The sequence below is a fragment of the Petaurus breviceps genome, unplaced genomic scaffold (genome assembly GCF_028583685.1).
Source record: "Petaurus breviceps papuanus isolate PSGF00001 unplaced genomic scaffold, PetGlider_PUasm1.0 90925, whole genome shotgun sequence".
Classification (NCBI taxonomy): Eukaryota; Metazoa; Chordata; class Mammalia; order Diprotodontia; family Petauridae; genus Petaurus; species Petaurus breviceps.
The window spans coordinates 13981902-13999824 of record NW_027187380.1 but is presented as its reverse complement, the minus strand read 5'-3'; the positions used below and the strand labels follow the sequence as shown (position 1 = coordinate 13999824).

Genomic DNA, 17923 nt, shown 5'->3' with positions numbered 1-17923 from the left:
GATGATGATGATGATGATGATGATGATGATGATGATGATGATGATGATGAAAATAACAAATATAGTACCTTGGTGGTAAACACTTGAGTTCCTCAGAGGCCACAGTAGGGTTGGAGTGAGGATTTGCTGTGTGACCTTAGGCAACTGTATTCACCTCTCTGGGCCTAAAATTAATCTCCTACTGGGAGAGGGTTGGAATGCACAAGGTTTTTTCCTAGTACAGAAAAACAAATATAAACACCCAACCCTAATATGGGGAAAATGGTACAGACAGAAAGTAGCCCATGAGAGATTATCACTTAAGTGACTTCACTTAGATTCCAGGCACACAGGAACCTGTATCAACAGTTCTATAGTTTTTAAGGCTTCAGAAAATAAAAAAACTTCCTCTATTTCCACAACACACACACACACACACAGACAAACACACCTTAGAACTAAAGCCTGTTTCAATACAGCAATTTTATTCAACAATCAGCTAAATGACTCAGTGGATAGAGCACTGGGTCCAGAGTCAGGAAGACCTGAGTTCAAATGTGACCTCAGACACTTAGTAGATGTGTGACCCAGGGCAAGTCACTTAATCTCTGTCTGCCTCAGTTTTTTCATCTGTAAAATAAGGATAATAATGGAAATTTTCAGATTTATTATGAGGATAAAGTGAGATAACATTTGTAAAAGCATTTTGCAAACTTTTAAGCACTAGCTATCACAGGATTTAGAGCTGGAAGGGGCCTTGGAGACCATTGAGTCCAACTCCCTCATTTTTTACAGCCAAGGAAACTGAGGCACAGAGAGGTTAAGTGAATTGCCCACCGTGAGACAGCTAAGTAAGTGAGGTGGGATTGGATACTAGGTCTTCCTGACTACAAACCTAGCACTATCTACTATACTGCTGATTCAAAGTTTATGTGAAAGCATTTTGTTTTGTTTTCAGTGATAAAGCACAAGTTGTGCTTATTGTTGTTGTTACTATTATTCCTATTCTTTCTTTTCTTTTCTTTTTTGGAGGCAAGCAGGGTTAAGTGACTTGGCCAGGGTCACACAGCTAGTAAGTGTCTGAGGCCAGATTTGAACTCAGGTCCTCCTGATTCCAGTGCCTGTCCTCTAACCACATCTCCACCTAGCTGCTCCTCCTATCTTTCAATGAAAGGAAACTCAGAGCACCCTGAGAATTTGGAAGTGAGGGACTCTCAGATAGTCATAGGGGTCCACTGGCAAGAGAGATGGCCACTCCTGAGGGCCTTCTGACTTCTCCCAAGCCTCCTTGTTCAGGTGCAAACTCCAGGCCCTTCCCTTTGCTCCATGGCTTGGCTCCTAGTCACCTGGCTGGACTTCACAGAGGCCCCATTGTCTGCCTTAACAGATAGGAATGGGGAGCAGCCCTTGTGGGGGTGTGGTGGGGGCCAGACACTGGGAACAAGGCAGGCTGGAGCACAGATGGATGGGGGCTCAGACAAAGCCCTCATTAAGAGAAGAGCATGGCAGTGCCAATAATGTCCTGAGTCAGGATATGGGATAGCCAAGGGAACTCACTGCCCAAGATGCTCTGGCCTGTGGTAGGGGACTTTGGGGACGTCTGAAGTTGACGAAGGTGGGAGATCAGGTGTGTGGGCAGATGTGTCCTTCATGTGATGTGTCCCTCTGCCTCCCTGTGTCAGTAGAATTGCCATTCACTGTCTGTGGGGTTTAGGGGAGGCAGGCTGGGCTGGTGCCCGGTTACATTCCACTGGGATCCATCCAAAAAATGCTCAGAGAGTGGTTTTGTCCTCAGCTGGGCCTGAAACCAGAGCCTAACTTATTGTTCTGGATCAGCAGACCCAAGATGGGAACTTGATCATTGAAGAGAATGTTGAGAAAAGAGTATTCTGGAGGAGACATGCCAGAATGCTGGGGACCAGGGTTCATTTGTCAATTTATTGAGTCTCTGTGTCATGCCTGGTGGGCAGCTAGGTGGTGCAGTGGATAGTCAGGAAGACCTGAGTTCAGATCTAGCCTCAGGTACCTACTAGCTGTGTGACCCTGGTAAGTCACTTAACCATGTTTGCCTCAATTTCCTTATCTGTAAAATGAACTAGAGAAGGAAATGGCAAACCCCTCCGGTATCTTTGCCAAGAAAATTGCAATTTGGGTCATGAAGAGTTGGACACAACTGAAGATCATCAACAACAAAATCATGCCTTGTGCAAAAGATATGAAGACAAAAACAGATTAGTCCTTACCCTCAGGGAGCTTACATTCTACTAATAAAGGGTAGGGTGGATCAAACAACAAAAAGTGTAGAATCTCCAGCTTCCTTCAGCTCACCTCCCACAGGAAGCCTAGTTGCTAGAACCATCCCCACCCAATTACTTTGTATTTATTTTATATATAATTTTCTATGTTTTTGTTGTCGGGCACTTAGCAAATATCTCATTTGATCTTCACAACAACCCTAAGTGGTAGGTGCTATTATTATCTCCTTTTTATAGTTGAGGAAACTGAGGCAGAGGGGTTAAGTGACTTGCCCAGGGTCACATATTAAGTGTCAGCGGCTGAATTTGAACTCAGGTCCTCCTGATTCCAGGTCTAACCTCATATTTACCGGGCCACCAGGATGCTTTTTTTTTTTTTTAAGCAGTTGGGGTTAAGTAACTTGCCCAAGGTTACATGGCCAGCTTTTTTTGTGTGGGTGTTAAGTATCTGAGACCCAAACCAATCACCAGTCCTACTGACTCTGGGCCGGCCTTACTCACTGCACCACCTAGCCGCCCCCCACCAGGCTGCTTTTTGATAGGAAAAAATATAGTAGAGAAATATATCGCAAAAACTTCTCTAATACAACAGAGAGATCAAGAAAGATAGTTTTTGGGGTGGCTAGGTGGCTCAGTGAATAGAGCACTGGCCCTGGAGTCAGGAAGACCTGAGTTCAAATGTGGCCTCAGACACAGACAGACTAGCCGTGTGACTTTGGGCAAGTCACTTAACCCCAATTGCCCTCCAAAAAGAAAAAAAAGATAGTTTTTAAAAGGCTATTGGATTTGGTGCTATGCTTAATTGTGACCCTGGTAAAATGGATGCTGCTTGAAGGCAATTTTATTTTCATATTTATTATCTCAATGTGTAGCCCAGGACTTAGCACATAGCTACCTCTCAATAAACCTTTGTTGAAATGAATTCTTCTTTGGAATCACAACATATGGAGTCAGTCTTCTAAAAGCAGTTTGAACATATTCCTTGGATGTCAGGCCTCTGCTCCCCACCCACCCCCTAAATTACAAGGTATGTAGATTACTGTCTAGACCTTTAAAGCAGCATTGCAGTATTGTCCTCTGGGGAGCCCTAGTCTGGGAAAAGGGTCCCATTTGGTGTTTACTGTGCAGAGAAATCGAGTAGCCATAGCCAGGAAAGTCTACTGGTCTATCTTGATTAGAGGTTTTTCTGGGAGGCAGCCAACTCAACTTGCTTGTCTTTGACAAAATGCTTTTCATTAACAAGCATTTATTGGGCACTTACTGAGCTTGCTAATGCCTTCCTGCAGAGAATAAAATACCTCTGATTCACCCTGTTTGCATGTTGGAGAAGTTTGCCTGTTGTCTTCCCTGTAAGCCTAAGAGCTCCTGGAGGGGAAGGTACTGGAGTTCAAATCTGGCCTCAGACACTTTTTTTAATTTAATTTTTTTTAATTGTCTATTTTTAGTTTTCAACATTCACTTCTACAAGCTTTCAGGTTTTAATTCTACCCCTTCCCTCCCCTCCCCCCTCCCCAAGACAGCATGTGGTCTGATGTAGGTTCTACATATACATTCATATTAAATATATTTTCACCTTAGTCATGTTTAAGAAGAATTATAATCAATGGATTGAACCAGGAGAAAGAAGAAACAAAACTTAACAAAACAAAACAAAAAACAGAAAGAGCAAATAGTATGCTTTAATCTGCATGCAGATTCCATAATTCTTTCTCTGGATGTGGGTAGCATTTTCCATCATGCCTTTTAGAGTTTTCAGGCGTTTTCAGGCATTTTCTAGCTGTGAGATCCTGGGCAAGTCATTTAACCCTGTTTGCTTCGGCTTCCTCACCTGTAAAATGAGCCGGAGAAGGAAATGGCAAAACCACTCCAGTGTCTGCCAAGAAAACCCCAGATGGGGTCACAAAGAGTCAGACAGGACCGAAAAGTAACTCACCACCACCAACAGCAGCAGGATGGAAAAAGGAAAGGCAGCACAGAGTTAGGGCCACAGGATGTGTACTTACAGGCAGCCCGAGGATGGAAGGGCTGCTGCTGCTGCTATTGGCTCTCACTGATGAGGAGGAGGAAGGGTAGAGCAGGACCCAGGAAGGGACTGAGGTAGGGAAGGGCAAGCCCAAGAGCTGGGAGAGGCCGGATCTCCCTTCAGTATTCACATGCCCTCAGGAAGCAATCTGGCAAGCTCATTACAGCGTGAGTACAGCAGGCCAGACACTTGTTATCCCCATTAATTGTGCCCCAGCTAGAGCCCTGGAGAGCTAAGCCGGCTAGATCAGCTCTTAGAGGTGCCAGCCACCTCAGCTCATCAGGGAGAGCCAGGGCAGGCCTGGGCTTCATTTCAGAAGAGCCCCCTGCGATGGCCACTGGGGAGGCACCCGGGGTTGCTGTAGGGCCTGAATCTCAGCTGCAAATGAAGTTATGTATCGACACTGACATTTGGGTACCTTGTCTGGTCATTGTGATGATGATACAAGGAAGAGGAATGGCCTCTCTCTGTCCTTTCTCTCCTCTCTTCTTTCCAAACTCTACCTAAAATTTAACTTGTCTCAGAGAAAAACATGAGGAAGCCTAAAAGGTATATATGTGGCATGTCATGGTGTCATTTACCCCATTAGACTGAGAGGTCCATGAGAGGGCAAACTCTGTTTTGCCTTTCTATTCCTAGTGTTTAGTGCAGTACATGGTATATAGTAGGCCCTTAATAAATGCTTATTGACTGACTATAAAGGGCAGCACCAGATTTATGGCGCACAATCACTCTACAGGAGGCTGGTGCTACCTGGATTTGGCTCTAGGGGGGTATTTATCTGTGTGTGTGTGTATTATACATATATGTATATATTGGTGTGTGCATGTGTGTATATGTATTTGTAGTTATGTAGATATAGGTGTATACACATATATACATATACATGTGTGCATATATACACACATATATACATATACATGCATACATATTAGGGGGGCAGCTAGGTGGTACAGTGGATAGAGTGCCAGGAGTGAGTCAGGAAGATTATCTTCCTGAGTTTAAATCCTGCTTCAGATACTTACTAGTTGTGTGACCCTGGGCAAGTCACTTCCCTCTGCCTCAGTTTCCTCATTTGTCAAATGAGTTGGAGAAGGAAATGGCAAACTACTCCACTATCTTTTTCAAGAAAACCCCAAATGGGGTCACAAAGAGTCAGACAAGAATGAAAATGACTGAACAACATTTGTGCATATATATGTGTACACACATATGTGTATATACACAATACACATTTGTATATATGCATATACATGTCTGTATACCTCAAATTGAGGCTCTCTGTTTATACATTCTCCTGTTTAGGAATCTTGTACTTGCCAAGGTATGTGATGTTAGTAGATCTTTCTTTCATGCAGACTTACAAATGGGATTGGGGTCTGTTCTTCCCCTGTATGCCTCAGCCTGAGCTGAAACAGGATGGGTCTCCTACCTTTCTAAAAGGTCATAACTTCTTCCCAAATCTCTACAGAACCAGCATCAGTCACATCAGAAAAGGATTTGGCAGCGCCCCCCCTCCCCTCCCCGCCGCCTGATTTTCATTGTGAATAATCAGTTGTAGGACATACACAACAATGGAAGGGGGAGAGGTGGACTCAATCGGATGATAAATAAGAAACTGGCCACTTGGCCATAGCCAGAGGTCAGCCTTCTCTTGCCTCTTCTTCTCCTGATGAAGCAAAGGGGGGGGGGGCGTCAAGCTTGTTAGTTCCCATTGCCACAGTCCTATTGAAGCATCCTACTAGGCTCCTGGGATAAGGGACATAAGAACTTTTCTCTAGACCAAGGGTGGAGAACCTATGGCCTCAAGGCCACATGTGCCCCTCTAGGTCCTTAAGTGTGGCCCTTTGACTAACTCCAAACTTCACAGAACAAATCCCCTTAAAGTAAAAGGATTTGTTCTGTAGAACTTGGACTCAGTCAGAGGGCTACACTTGAGGACCTAGAGGGGTACATGTGGCCTCAAGGCTGCAGGTTCCCCACCCGGGGACATTGGATGTGATTCAACCCCACCAGTGGCTCTCTCTTTTATAGTAGGAAATTGAATTCTTTTCTACAAGTGCCTTCTTTCCAGAAGTCTCCAAAGACAAGCCTAAAGACATGTCGCCAACCTGGTGAATTCTGGGATAGCATCTCTTGGAGTTTCCCGTCTCCATGGCAATGCTACCTGGGCAAGGAGCCTGGGAAACCAGGATTGCGTTTCTAATCTGTGTTTCTTTTTATAATGCCTTTGTGTATGTTCCTGTGTCACTTTCATGTGTGTGTGTATGTGTGTCTTGTCTCATCTGGCATGAAGTGAACATTAATGGTGTCACAGTTTGTCTTATAAAAGAGATACAACCTTAGAACCTGTGAGCAAAGGTCAGAGAGTGAGGGTTGGCCCCAGGGAGCCAAGGAATGGAGCCTTCCCCCACCCCAAGCTACCTTTCTCGATTCCCAAATTTTTTTTTTACTCTGAGGGTGTGAACATCCCTAGAACAGATGTCCCAGGGGATAAGCAGGTAATCCAGAAGGAAAACAAAAAGTTGGTAGAAATCATAATTTTGAGAAATTAAGATGAGATTATAGGGGCGGCCAGGTAGCAAAGTGAGTAAGAACACTGGCTCCAGTATCAGGATGACCTGGGGATCGAATCCTGGGCTCAGACACTTAGCACCCACCCAGAAACACTTGGCCATGTAACCTTGAGCAAGTTACTTAACCCCAATTGCATAGGGGTGGCCAGGTGGCTCAGTGAGTAAGAGCACCAGCTCCAGTGTCGGGATGACCTGGGGATCAAATCTGGGCTCAGATACTTAGCACCACACCCAGAAATAATAACTGGCCATATAACCTTGAGCAAGTTACTTAACCTTGATTGCTTAAAAAAAAAAAGATGAGATTATAGATATGAAAGTAATTTGAAAAAATATCGTATGTTGAAAAAATTCCACACCACTTTTTTTTGTTGTTGTTTAAATGTGAAAGTTATACAGAGAGACCTAATAGTCCAAGAGAAACCCAGGAAAACCCAATTCCCTCTCTTACTCTCCTCTAAGATAAGCTTCTACCCTGTTTCTGGCCCCCTTTCCCTAGCTCCTGTTTACTTCACCATTATCCTCCTCCACTCAATCTAGTGAATCCCCTGTTTTTGTTGTTGTTGAGTCATGTCTGACTGTGACCCATTTTGGGGTTTTCTTGGCAAAGATTCCTCAGCAAAGATTTTCTTCTCCAGATCATTTTACTGAGGCAAACAGGGTTAAGTGATTTGCCCAAGGTCACCAGCTAGTAAGTGTCTAAAGCCAGATTTGAACTCAGGTCTTCATGACTCTAGGCCCGACACTCTATCTTCTGTGCCACCTAGCTGCCCAGTGATTCCCTAACCTGCCCCAGAAATAAGGAGGTACCAATTCCTGACACCTTGGCCACAGGACCCCCACCAGATCTCAGTGGCTCCTTCCAGACAACTTCTGGGGCTTTTGCAGATGGTGGTTCTGATGGACCCAATGGAGGATCCAGATGACATTCTCCGAGCCCACAGATCCCGGGAGAAATCCTACTTATTTGATGTGGCCTTTGACTTCACTGCCACTCAGGTGAGGGGTCAGGGATGGGAGAGACTAACATAGGACCAAAATAAAAGGTCTATTATTTGTGCCCAAAAAGCCATCATTCAGGTCTGGATCTTTGTATACAACTATTAAAAACTGCTTCAGTCCTAACTGGAGAAGGTGTGGCCTCCTACATTCATGAACATGTGCATGCTTACATATGTTTCCATGCAGCATGCTCATCTGCAGACAGATGCATGTATACATACATATGTACATACATGTACCTCCACTCAGCAACCATTAATGTCAGCAATTGCTGTGGGACCCACATTTGGCTCCCTTCTGAGCTAGAGAAGTCTAAGACCTAACTAGATTAACCCAGATGGTAGGTGGACCTGAGAAAGTTGATGCTCTCCTGGGGATACCCCCACCTGGCTCATCTTCAGGATATCTCTGGTATCTGTTATAAAGCAGAAGCTGGGCAGAGGGCCAGGAGAAAGCTGGAGGAGCCAGCTAATGTCCTGAGTTCTGTTCCAAGCTGGCATCCCTAATGAACTGAAGGTAAAGAGACTCTTTCCTCACCTCCGTGGGGTCACCTCTCCAGGGTCTAGGCATTCTCAAGGACCTCAGGCTAGGCAGGACCCAGAAACAGAAACTTCTTTCTACAGTGGGGCATGTTCTGCCTCCTGAGCCCCTCAGACTCCCAATTTCCCTTTCTTTGCAGGAGACGGTTTACCAAGCCACCACGAAGAGCCTTATTGAAGGGGTCATCTCTGGCTACAATGCCACTGTCTTTGCCTATGGCCCCACTGGTGAGCTGGCTGTCTCAACACCTGCCTTCTGTTGCCCCAGTCCTGTCCAGAACCAAAAGAGCCCCTCTTCTCTGCCCACCTGACCCCCCAACATGGAGGTCAGCCAATTCCCAGAAGCAGGCAGTTTAAAGGACAACCCCACTTCACTATCACCAAAATGGCTTGGCCAAATGTAAACCTAAGTCATCATGAGCTCCATGTCTCACCCCCATCTTCACGCAGAGCTACCCCATCCTAGAAGACCCTCTTTCTCCCACCCACATGGATCTAGGAGGAGCCTATACCTTTGCCTTTCACTAGCTTCCCAATGACCCCTCCCCAAAAAGAGACAGCGTGCTTGCCCCATTGATAGAACCTTCAGAGTGAGGACAGGAGGGAGCTATGCCTGGGGAGAGTCTTCCAAATGCAATCCTCTCCAGCTATGACACATGCCCTATAACCACCTGCCCACCTACTGTTCTTTCCTGCCTCTAGGCTGTGGGAAAACCTACACCATGCTGGGCACTGACCATGAGCCTGGCATATATGTTCGGACCCTCAACGACCTATTCTGTGCCATTGAGGAGACCAGTAATGACATGGAATATGAGGTTTCCATGTCCTACCTAGAGGTAGGTCATCCTGGCTGGGCCATACTTGGATTTTTGAGTAGGGCTAAGGCACTGAATGAGTCACAGGAAGGGTCGGAAAATCCCTTGAAAGCATCTCAGCCTAGGTCCCAGTACAGGGTGTCCAGGGGTATGGACAACTGTTCCTACTTCTCCCTTCATTCTGCCAGGCTGTCCCTCTAAAAGAATTGAAACAGGGCAAGTGTGAAATGCACAGCCCCTAGGTACATGCCCCATTGACGTGGGTGACGCTGAGTCAAATGTCAGGACTTCCCAGTGTCCCTGTTGTCCTTTCCTTTCCCCTTCTCCCACCTAGAATGAATGGAAACAGGCAAAATGGCAGCCTTTTAAATAAGTAAGGAGATTACCAGGTCACGCTGATATCTAACCCTCCACCCCCAAACCATTCCTTGGAATCATGCCATGTCTTTCAATGAATGGGGTCAACATAACTTTTTACTCACCAGAAACCAATTATGACTTACTCTGGGTGACAGTTAGATGCGGCCATGTACCCCAGTGTATCTATGTGTAGCAGTATCATATATGTGTGGGTGTGTATCCACATACCTGGCATATCTGGCAGCAGCTTTCTCTGTTGTGGGCATGTGGTGATAGGATTAATAGAGCGCTGTGATGTGTGCAAAGAGGAATATGAGAAGCCATTGCTGAGAGCAGGTGAGTTGTGACTGCTCTGCAGAGCTGTAACTAAGGACGGGTGTAACTAAGGAGTGGTGATGGGGGCTTTGACACAGGTTTCCGAAATTTAGAGGACACTGATATCAGCTTAAAAACAAATTGAGCTAAGTACCTAGCTAGTAAGAATAATTAAAATAAGAAGCACCCAGATGGAATCTTCTTCCACTCGGCAAAAGTACCCCAGGTAAGCTCCTCTCGATCTGTCCTCATCCTGGGATCTCTGTCACTCCAGGCAACTGACTTGTTCTTAAATAGTTGATTTGAGGACGTGTTTCATGCCATTTGTCCTGGGCATGTTTTGTATTCCTGGCACCAGGTGCAAAAATTGCTAGTGACAGCTCTACTCTCTACTCTCCTGGCTTCCCAGCACCTCTAATACAGTCCTGGTCCTTTCTTTATTAGGTGATCTGTATGAGGCAGCCAGGGCTGGACTTGGAGTCAGGAAGACTTCAGACACTAGCTGTGTGCCCTTGGTCAAGTCACTTAACCACTGCCTGCCTCAGTTTCCTCATCTGTATATGGGGATAATAACAGAACAGTCTTCCCAGAGTTGTTGTGAGGATCTGAGATAATTGTTGTAAAGTGTTTAGCACAGTGCTAGGCACATAGTAAGCACTATATCAATGTGAGCTATTATTATTACGTAAGAGACAGGGCAAGAAGGACAGTGAGCCTAGAGCGGTCACCTGTTTACTCTGGCTAGTGCAGTGGATGCTCACAGAAGGAGAGTAGCAAGAGAGGAGGCACAGAATAACTCAGGAATGTAGCAACAGGCCACTAGGATTTCCCTTGGCTGCCCCTGGGCCTTGCCAGGGTCTTTCTTCTTTAGAACACCTTTGCTAGAGGTGGCAAAGGACTTCTCCCCATTGAATGAATGCATGGGGATCTGGGTAGAAACCGATGCCGCTCACATTTTCCCAGAAAGAAGAGGGTAGCTATAGCCTGGACCACAGATACTTTGTCCAGTGATCGGGCCTCTTGGGGATGTGCCCAGCCAGCTCTAGGAAGGGCATCCCAACATTACCATCTGTCCCTGTTCTCAGTCTATGATCCCCTATCTCCATCTTGAGTTATAAACTTCCTTGGAACACCAAGGATCCATAAAGCTTTGGAATTCTGTCCTTTCATTCTTTGTAATTAGGTGCTGAATAAGTGTTTATCAAGTCTTCTAATATTCTCTCCTTACTCCTATTAGATCTACAATGAAATGATTAGGGATTTACTGAACCCTTCCCTGGGGTACCTAGAGTTGAGAGAGGACTCCAAGGGGGTGATCCAGGTGGCTGGGATCACTGAGGTGTCCACCATCAATGCCAAAGAGGTAAGTTCTTGGCAGAGAGAAAAGAAAGGCTCGCTCCCTCAGGTCAAATATCCTGGGAAGCTGCTGCCTGGTAGGATGGTCTGGTGTCCAGTACTTGAGGCAGCCATGCAGGAACCTAACCAGGATTGGGGAGTCTACATAAGGAGAATCTTGGCTTTCTAGGTTCTCCTTTCTTCCAGAGAATTCTAACATCTCATGTCTCATCCAAGCCTCACAGGGATCCTCAGGAAGAAGGTGAAGCAGCAAATAGTTTCCCCATGTTATAAATAGACGTTCTTAAGAGAAAGAAAAAAAAGCTAGGACAGCAGGGTGGCACAGTGGATAGGGTACTAACCCTGGAGTCACGAGGGCCTGAGTTCAAATGCGGCCTCAGACACTTACTAACTGGGTGAGCCTGGGCAGGTCACTTAATCCCCATTGCCTCTCCCCAAAGTAAAATAAATCTTTGAACTTTTGATGGCCTAAGGTTATACAGATTATCACTGGCAGAGTCAGAACTCAAATAAAAGCCTCCTCATTCTCAGACCAGGGATCTTTCCCATTTCACCTCCTCCCAGACTGTTTGAGTGTCACCTTAAATTTCTTTTCCTTCCCAAATTACTGCTTTTTGTTGAGAGACAACACGGGACTATGGAAAGATTGCTGGATTTGAGTTCAAAGGACCTGAATTAGAATCCTGACTCTTCCACTTGCTTTCCATGTGATTTTCAGCTAGCCATTTAATCTCTCTGGGACTCAGTTTCCTCATCTGTAAAGTGAGGGGGTTGGACTAACTCTAACTCAGTGAGCCTATAAGCTATTCAAACATTCATTTGCCAATATATCACACCCCTTTCTCCCCTTCTCAGGGAGCCAGCCCTTCTAACAATAACAAAAAGAAAGATTTAAAAGAGAAAAGCAAAACAGTTGAGCAAAGTAACAGCACATCAGCTGGCCATGACTTAGAGTCATGCAGGGTTCTGCACCCTAGTCCACCGCCCTTGCAGTAAAGGGAGAAAGGCTAGCCTTTGACATTGTAACCACATTAGCATTTGGTCTATTTTATCCCTCTTTACATTTACATCATTACATTATCATTATACATTGTTACATTACCTTATTCTTGCCCTTGTGTACATTTATCAACTTCCCTTCTTTGGCCAGAAAAACGCCAGTTGCTTTATCCCTTCTTCCCCTTTCCTGTTTGTTCTCTATCCATCCTTGAGGTTCCCTTTGGAGCCCCAAGTTCTGCATATCTGTGGGATCCTCACGGGGCCCATAGGATCACAAGATCGTAAGAGGGACCCTTGAGAGCATTTCACCCAATCCCCTCATTTTATAGATTCAGATCAGCTTTGGGGTGAATGTCCCATTTGGGCTCACAGGATCATAAATCGTGAATTCATAGATCTGCCTTATGTGCTTACTAGCTGTGTGACCCTGGGCAAGTCACTTAACCTCTATCTGCCTCAATTTCCTCATTTGTAAAATGGAGATAATTGTACTACCAACCTCCCAGGATTGTTGTAAAAAATGAGATAATATTTATAAACACTTTGTAAACCTTAAAGTTCCGTGTAAACACTAGTTATCATTGAAGCCCCAGTTTCCTCATCTATAAAATGGGAATAAAAGTAGCATCTACCTCACAAGGTTGCTGTAAAGATCAAATGAGATAACATATAAAATATAATTGTAGGGGCAGCTAGGTGGCGCAGTGAATAGAGCACTGGCCCTGGAGTCAGGAGGACCTGACTTCAAATCCAGCCTCAGACACTTGACATACTTACTAGCTATCTGACCTTGGGCAAATCACTTAATCCCAATTACCTTGCCTTCCCCCTCAAAAATAATATATGATTATATCATTCTTTGAAAACTTTAAAGCACTATATAAATGCTATATCATCATCATTATCATTATTATAGCTGAAATGGATTCTAGAGGCCATATAGTCCAGCACCTTTATTTTATAGTGTCAGAGAATCAGGCCCAGAGAGGCTGACTTGCTAAACACAGTTAGCAAATGGCAGAGCTAGGATTTCAGTGCAGCACCTCTGACTACAAATTCAGCACATTTTCTACTGACAGCACACGTGTATGGCCCTGCTGCCAGTCTGTGAATTCTTAATAAGATCGACAGGGGCAGAGATTGTCTTTCCTAAACTTGTGTCAGCTCCAACCCCCAGCACAGAGACTTCTGCACATCAAGTGCCCAAGATAGGGGTGGGGAACCTGCAGCCTTAAGGCCACACTTGAGGACCTAGAGGGCCACATGTGACCTCAAGGGTGCAGATTCTTCACCCCTGGTCTAAGAGATGTGAGGTGTGGTTGAATTAGGGAAACTTTCCTTGTCTTAGACGGTTTGCCAGAGGGTGTCAGGAGACTGAGACCTTTCCTTCTCCCAACCCTCCATCCACCTTCATCTCCAGATCATGCAGCTTCTAATGAAAGGAAACAAGCAGAGGACCCAGGAGCCTACGGCCGCCAACCAGACATCTTCCCGGTCCCACGCTATACTCCAAGTGACTGTGCGCCAAAAGAGCAGGATCAAGAATGTCATGCAAGAGGTGCGGTTGGGCCGCCTCTTCATGATTGACCTGGCTGGCTCAGAGCGGGCATCCCAGGTGAGGGGATGAGCAGGAGGAGGAAAAAGTAGATGGGGAGAAGTGGGAGCAATGGCTGTCTATGACATAGGGAGTAGGGATAGGACTGCCTTCAGAAAAGCCACTCTCAGGGGCAGGAGATGGCACAGTGGATAGAGCACTGGCCCTGGGGTCAGGAGGACTCGAGTTCAAATCCTGCTGAGAGGCCTGACACTTACTAGCTATATGACCTTGGGCAAGTCACTTAACCCCAATTGCATTGCAAGTGGAAAAGAAGCCACTCTCCTGAGAAGAGGCTCCAATTTGTACCTACCTGGTATAAAGGAAGATTAATAATATCCTTCACTCCACTCACCATCGTGGTCATTCTTCAGGAAGCTTAAAATTTTTTCCACTGCCACATAGAGTAAGCTACTTAGACCCAGGACCAACATTGTTAAGAGACTTAAAGACTTAGGGTAGACCACCTGATATAGGTAAACACAGAGGGAATCTGGACAATGGCTGAGGAGTAAGTGTTGACATTGTAGACAATGCCAGAGAGAGCACAGAGGAGGACAGGGGAAAATTGATAGAGTTTCATGTTTGGACAGAGTGGGAGTGAAAGCTTCCTGGAGGAGGTAGAATTTCTGGACGCTTGGATGATGGGAGAGAATCATCTTAGGATGACCAGGGAAGGGGAAACTGTGGGAGAATAGGGCAGCCTCCTCCACAGGGAGAGGGAAAGGTAGGGACCATTTCCACTATATAGATGGGAAAGATAGGTCCTGAAGAAAGCTTATTGTTAGGGGGAGGCTGGGGGTGTGAATATTTAACAACTGGCTCTCAAAAAAAAAAAGCCAATTAAATCTAATCTGCATTATTTAGATTTTCCTGTCACTTTCTTCAGTCTAGACCAGGGATGGGGAAGCTGCAACCTCGAGGCCTCACGTGTGCACTTGAGGACCTAGAAGTTTACATGTGACCTTGAGATTCCCCATCCTTGCTCTATCCCCTGCACCACCTTTCCCCTACTCCTACACCCCAATGGCAGCTTGCCTTGCCCTCCCTACTTCCTGATTAGGTTCCCAGAGCTTGGAGCTCCACCTAGTGCCCCAAGTCCGTTACTACATGGGATTTTCTGTCCTCTGCTTTTCTCCTATTCAAAGTTTAAAAAAAAAAGAGCAAGCTGCATAGCCCACATCACTATTGCAGGGTGGTTTGAGTTGGTGGTGGTGTTATCATGATCATTATCATCATCATTAAAGTGGTGGGTGGTGGTGGTCTCCATCTAGCCTAGTCTTCATCAGCATTCTACTCTTTTTTTTTTCATGAGTTCAGATAGAAATAACCTTGGGACAAGTCACTACCCTGTTCTTTCTCCTTTATTTTCAGTATTCTCTGAACTCTTGCACAGGTAGATAGAATAACTGCCTATTGTAGTCGAATAACAGTAATAGGATGTGAACTCACCCTCTAACAAAGTTTCTTAACCAGGATAAATTTCAGGATGGATCTGTGAACTTGGAAGGGAAAAAAAAAGAATGTCTTTATTTTCACTAACCTCTCACTGGAATTTGGCATTTATTTCAATTATGGATTTAAAAAAACAAAACATTCTTTTGAGAACGGATTCATAGGTTTGAACAAAATTCCAAAGGGGTCCTGGACACACAAAAAGGCTAAGATTTGCCCCCTCCTGCCTCTGGTTCTGTGGGCTCCCTGAAAGTATCCTTGATACAGTTCCAATAGCAGCTAGGATAATGGGGAGGCTATGCCTTCATTCTGTCCCCCAATCTTCTCCACCAGATCTCTGCTTTTTGAAAGCTTTTTCATTCATTGCAGCTTGGTGAGTAAGTATTTGGTATGGAGATATCTATTTTAAAAGCTGTTCTTGGGGCAGCTAGGTGGTACAGCGAATAGAGCACGGCCCTGGAGTCAGGAGGTCCTGAGTTCTAGATCTGGTCTCAGATACCCACTTAACCCTGATTGCCTTAAAAAAAATTTTTTTAAGTTCTTAAATTTTTGTAGATTAATGTTAAGGTAGCTAGGTGGTACCACAGTACACAGTGTCAGGCATGGAGTCAGGAAGACTCATCTTCCTGAGTTCAAATCTGACCTCAGGTACTTACTAGCTGTGTGACCCTGGGCAAGTCATTTCACCTTGTTTGCCTCAGTTTCCTCATCTGTCAAATGACCTGGAGAAGGAAATGGAGAACTACTACAGTATCTTTGCCAAAGAAACCCCAGATGGGTCACAAAGAATCAGACAGGACTGAAAAACAACTGAACAAGAATAATGCTCATCAATACTCTCTCCTTTTTTTGATAAGGAAATCTTAATCTTCTTATAGTTGCCTTAGAGTAATGGGCATTGCATTTCCTTAATATTGTGTGGGCTTTTGCAACGATACTTCCCACATCTGTTATTGTTCACTTTATAGCTCTAAAGGTGTACAATAAAACTGGCACTTTAGGATTGTTTTAAATATATTCTTCCATTTAGCTTGTTTTCAAGATGCCTATAAGTCATTTAATTTATTCAGCGTAACTTTATGCTGGATATATCTTGCCTAGAGGAGACCAAGGTATTTTATCAAGCTTAAAGCCTTTAGTCTTTAGTTTTCCTTGATGTATGTTAAGAATTTCTTACTTACCAAGACTAAAAAACAATTTGATATCACTGGAGAAACATTCCACAGGATAAAGGAGCTGTCTAATGTTTCTTTTGGTAGATCCATATACTGGAATGTTGTCCATGTACATCATCAAATGATTAATAAGATCTTTTAGTCTCCATACTCTGCAGTTTAGCCTAAGTCTGTCAGAGACCAAGTATTAATATATAAACACTGCAAAGAGATCCAAATGGGCAGCTTTCCTCTGCCAATTTGAATTCTTTGACTCAAATACTGTACATATATTTAATAATAATAATGAACAGCTAGTATTTCCTTAACCCTTCAAGGTTTGCCAAGCACTTGACAGATATCTTATTTGGTCCTCACAACAACTGTGGAAGGTATTATTTGTGTATTTTGTAGTTATCATGAAACAAAAGACAAAATTCCACAAGATTTAGATTTCTTTTATTTGCTTAAGTAGAACAATAGTAATGTCAATATCTGCATACCTTTGTGGAAGTGTCTTCCTTTCAATCTGGTTGTGGGTAAACATAGAGACACCCTCTTCAGTGTATTAACCAAAAGACTTCTGGTCTTACTTGGTTGCTACAAACAAGACAAACTCTCTCTAACCTTAAGTTTCACAGAATTAGAATCTCTTCCTAAATTTGATTGTATCTACTATTAAAAAATTTTTTAAAACATATTAGGTCTTTTATTCAAGTGAAACCAGAAATTTCAGAGCAAGATACTGTCTCTGGCTTCGATTAAGTCTTCTGCTTAAGAGACACTGGGGACAGCTTCTCAAGAGGACTGGCCCTGGAATTGGGAGGACCTGAGTTCAAATCCAACCTCAGACACCAACTATGACCCTGGGCAAGACGCTTTATCCAGAATTTGAGAGAGAGAAGGGGAGAGGAGTTTTTCTTAGTTTTGTTTTTTAATTCAGGTGAAACAAAGGATACACACTATAATCCTGTCAAAATATTATTTCTTAATATTTTGTATAGGCTTAGTGATATGTGCTTCCAAGGTTCAATTCCCTCTTTAATTAATATTAATAGTATTTTATTATTAATGGAATCATTACATTGGTAATATGATATTGTTAAATCATTAATATTAAAGATTCTTTAGAAGAAATTATAACAGATTGAAAGCTAGGTAGAGGGGCAGCTAGGTGGCACAGAGGATAGAACATCAGCCCTGGAGTCAGGAGGACCTGCTGTCAAATCTGGCCTGTGTGACCTTGGGTAAGTCAATCTAACTGTGTGACCTTGGGTAAGTCACTTAACCCCAAATGACTAAAAAAAAAAAAAGAAAAGAAGGAAGAAACCATACTGGGTTTAAATATTCTCATTTAAAAATGATTATGATGATTAATAATAACTGGTCATTAATAATCTTAATAATGGACATCCATGTGAATTCAGCCAACAATACGTCAACAGAAAAGCATTGAACAAATGCCTGTCCCACAGATTTGTTTATGGAAACAGAGGAG

General features: G+C 44.1%; 1 protein-coding gene across 1 annotated transcript in view; it reads left to right on the top strand.

Annotated features, from left to right (window-relative positions):
* Positions 1-17923, top strand: part of KIF19 (kinesin family member 19) — a 57873-nt gene that overhangs the window by 22041 nt on the left and 17909 nt on the right. Inside the window, exons 3-7 of the mRNA XM_069076501.1 lie at positions 7722-7832; positions 8515-8602; positions 9077-9213; positions 11105-11230; positions 13643-13837. Of these exons, the coding sequence (XP_068932602.1) occupies positions 7722-7832; positions 8515-8602; positions 9077-9213; positions 11105-11230; positions 13643-13837 (657 nt within the window). The remainder of the gene's footprint in view (positions 1-7721; positions 7833-8514; positions 8603-9076; positions 9214-11104; positions 11231-13642; positions 13838-17923) is intronic.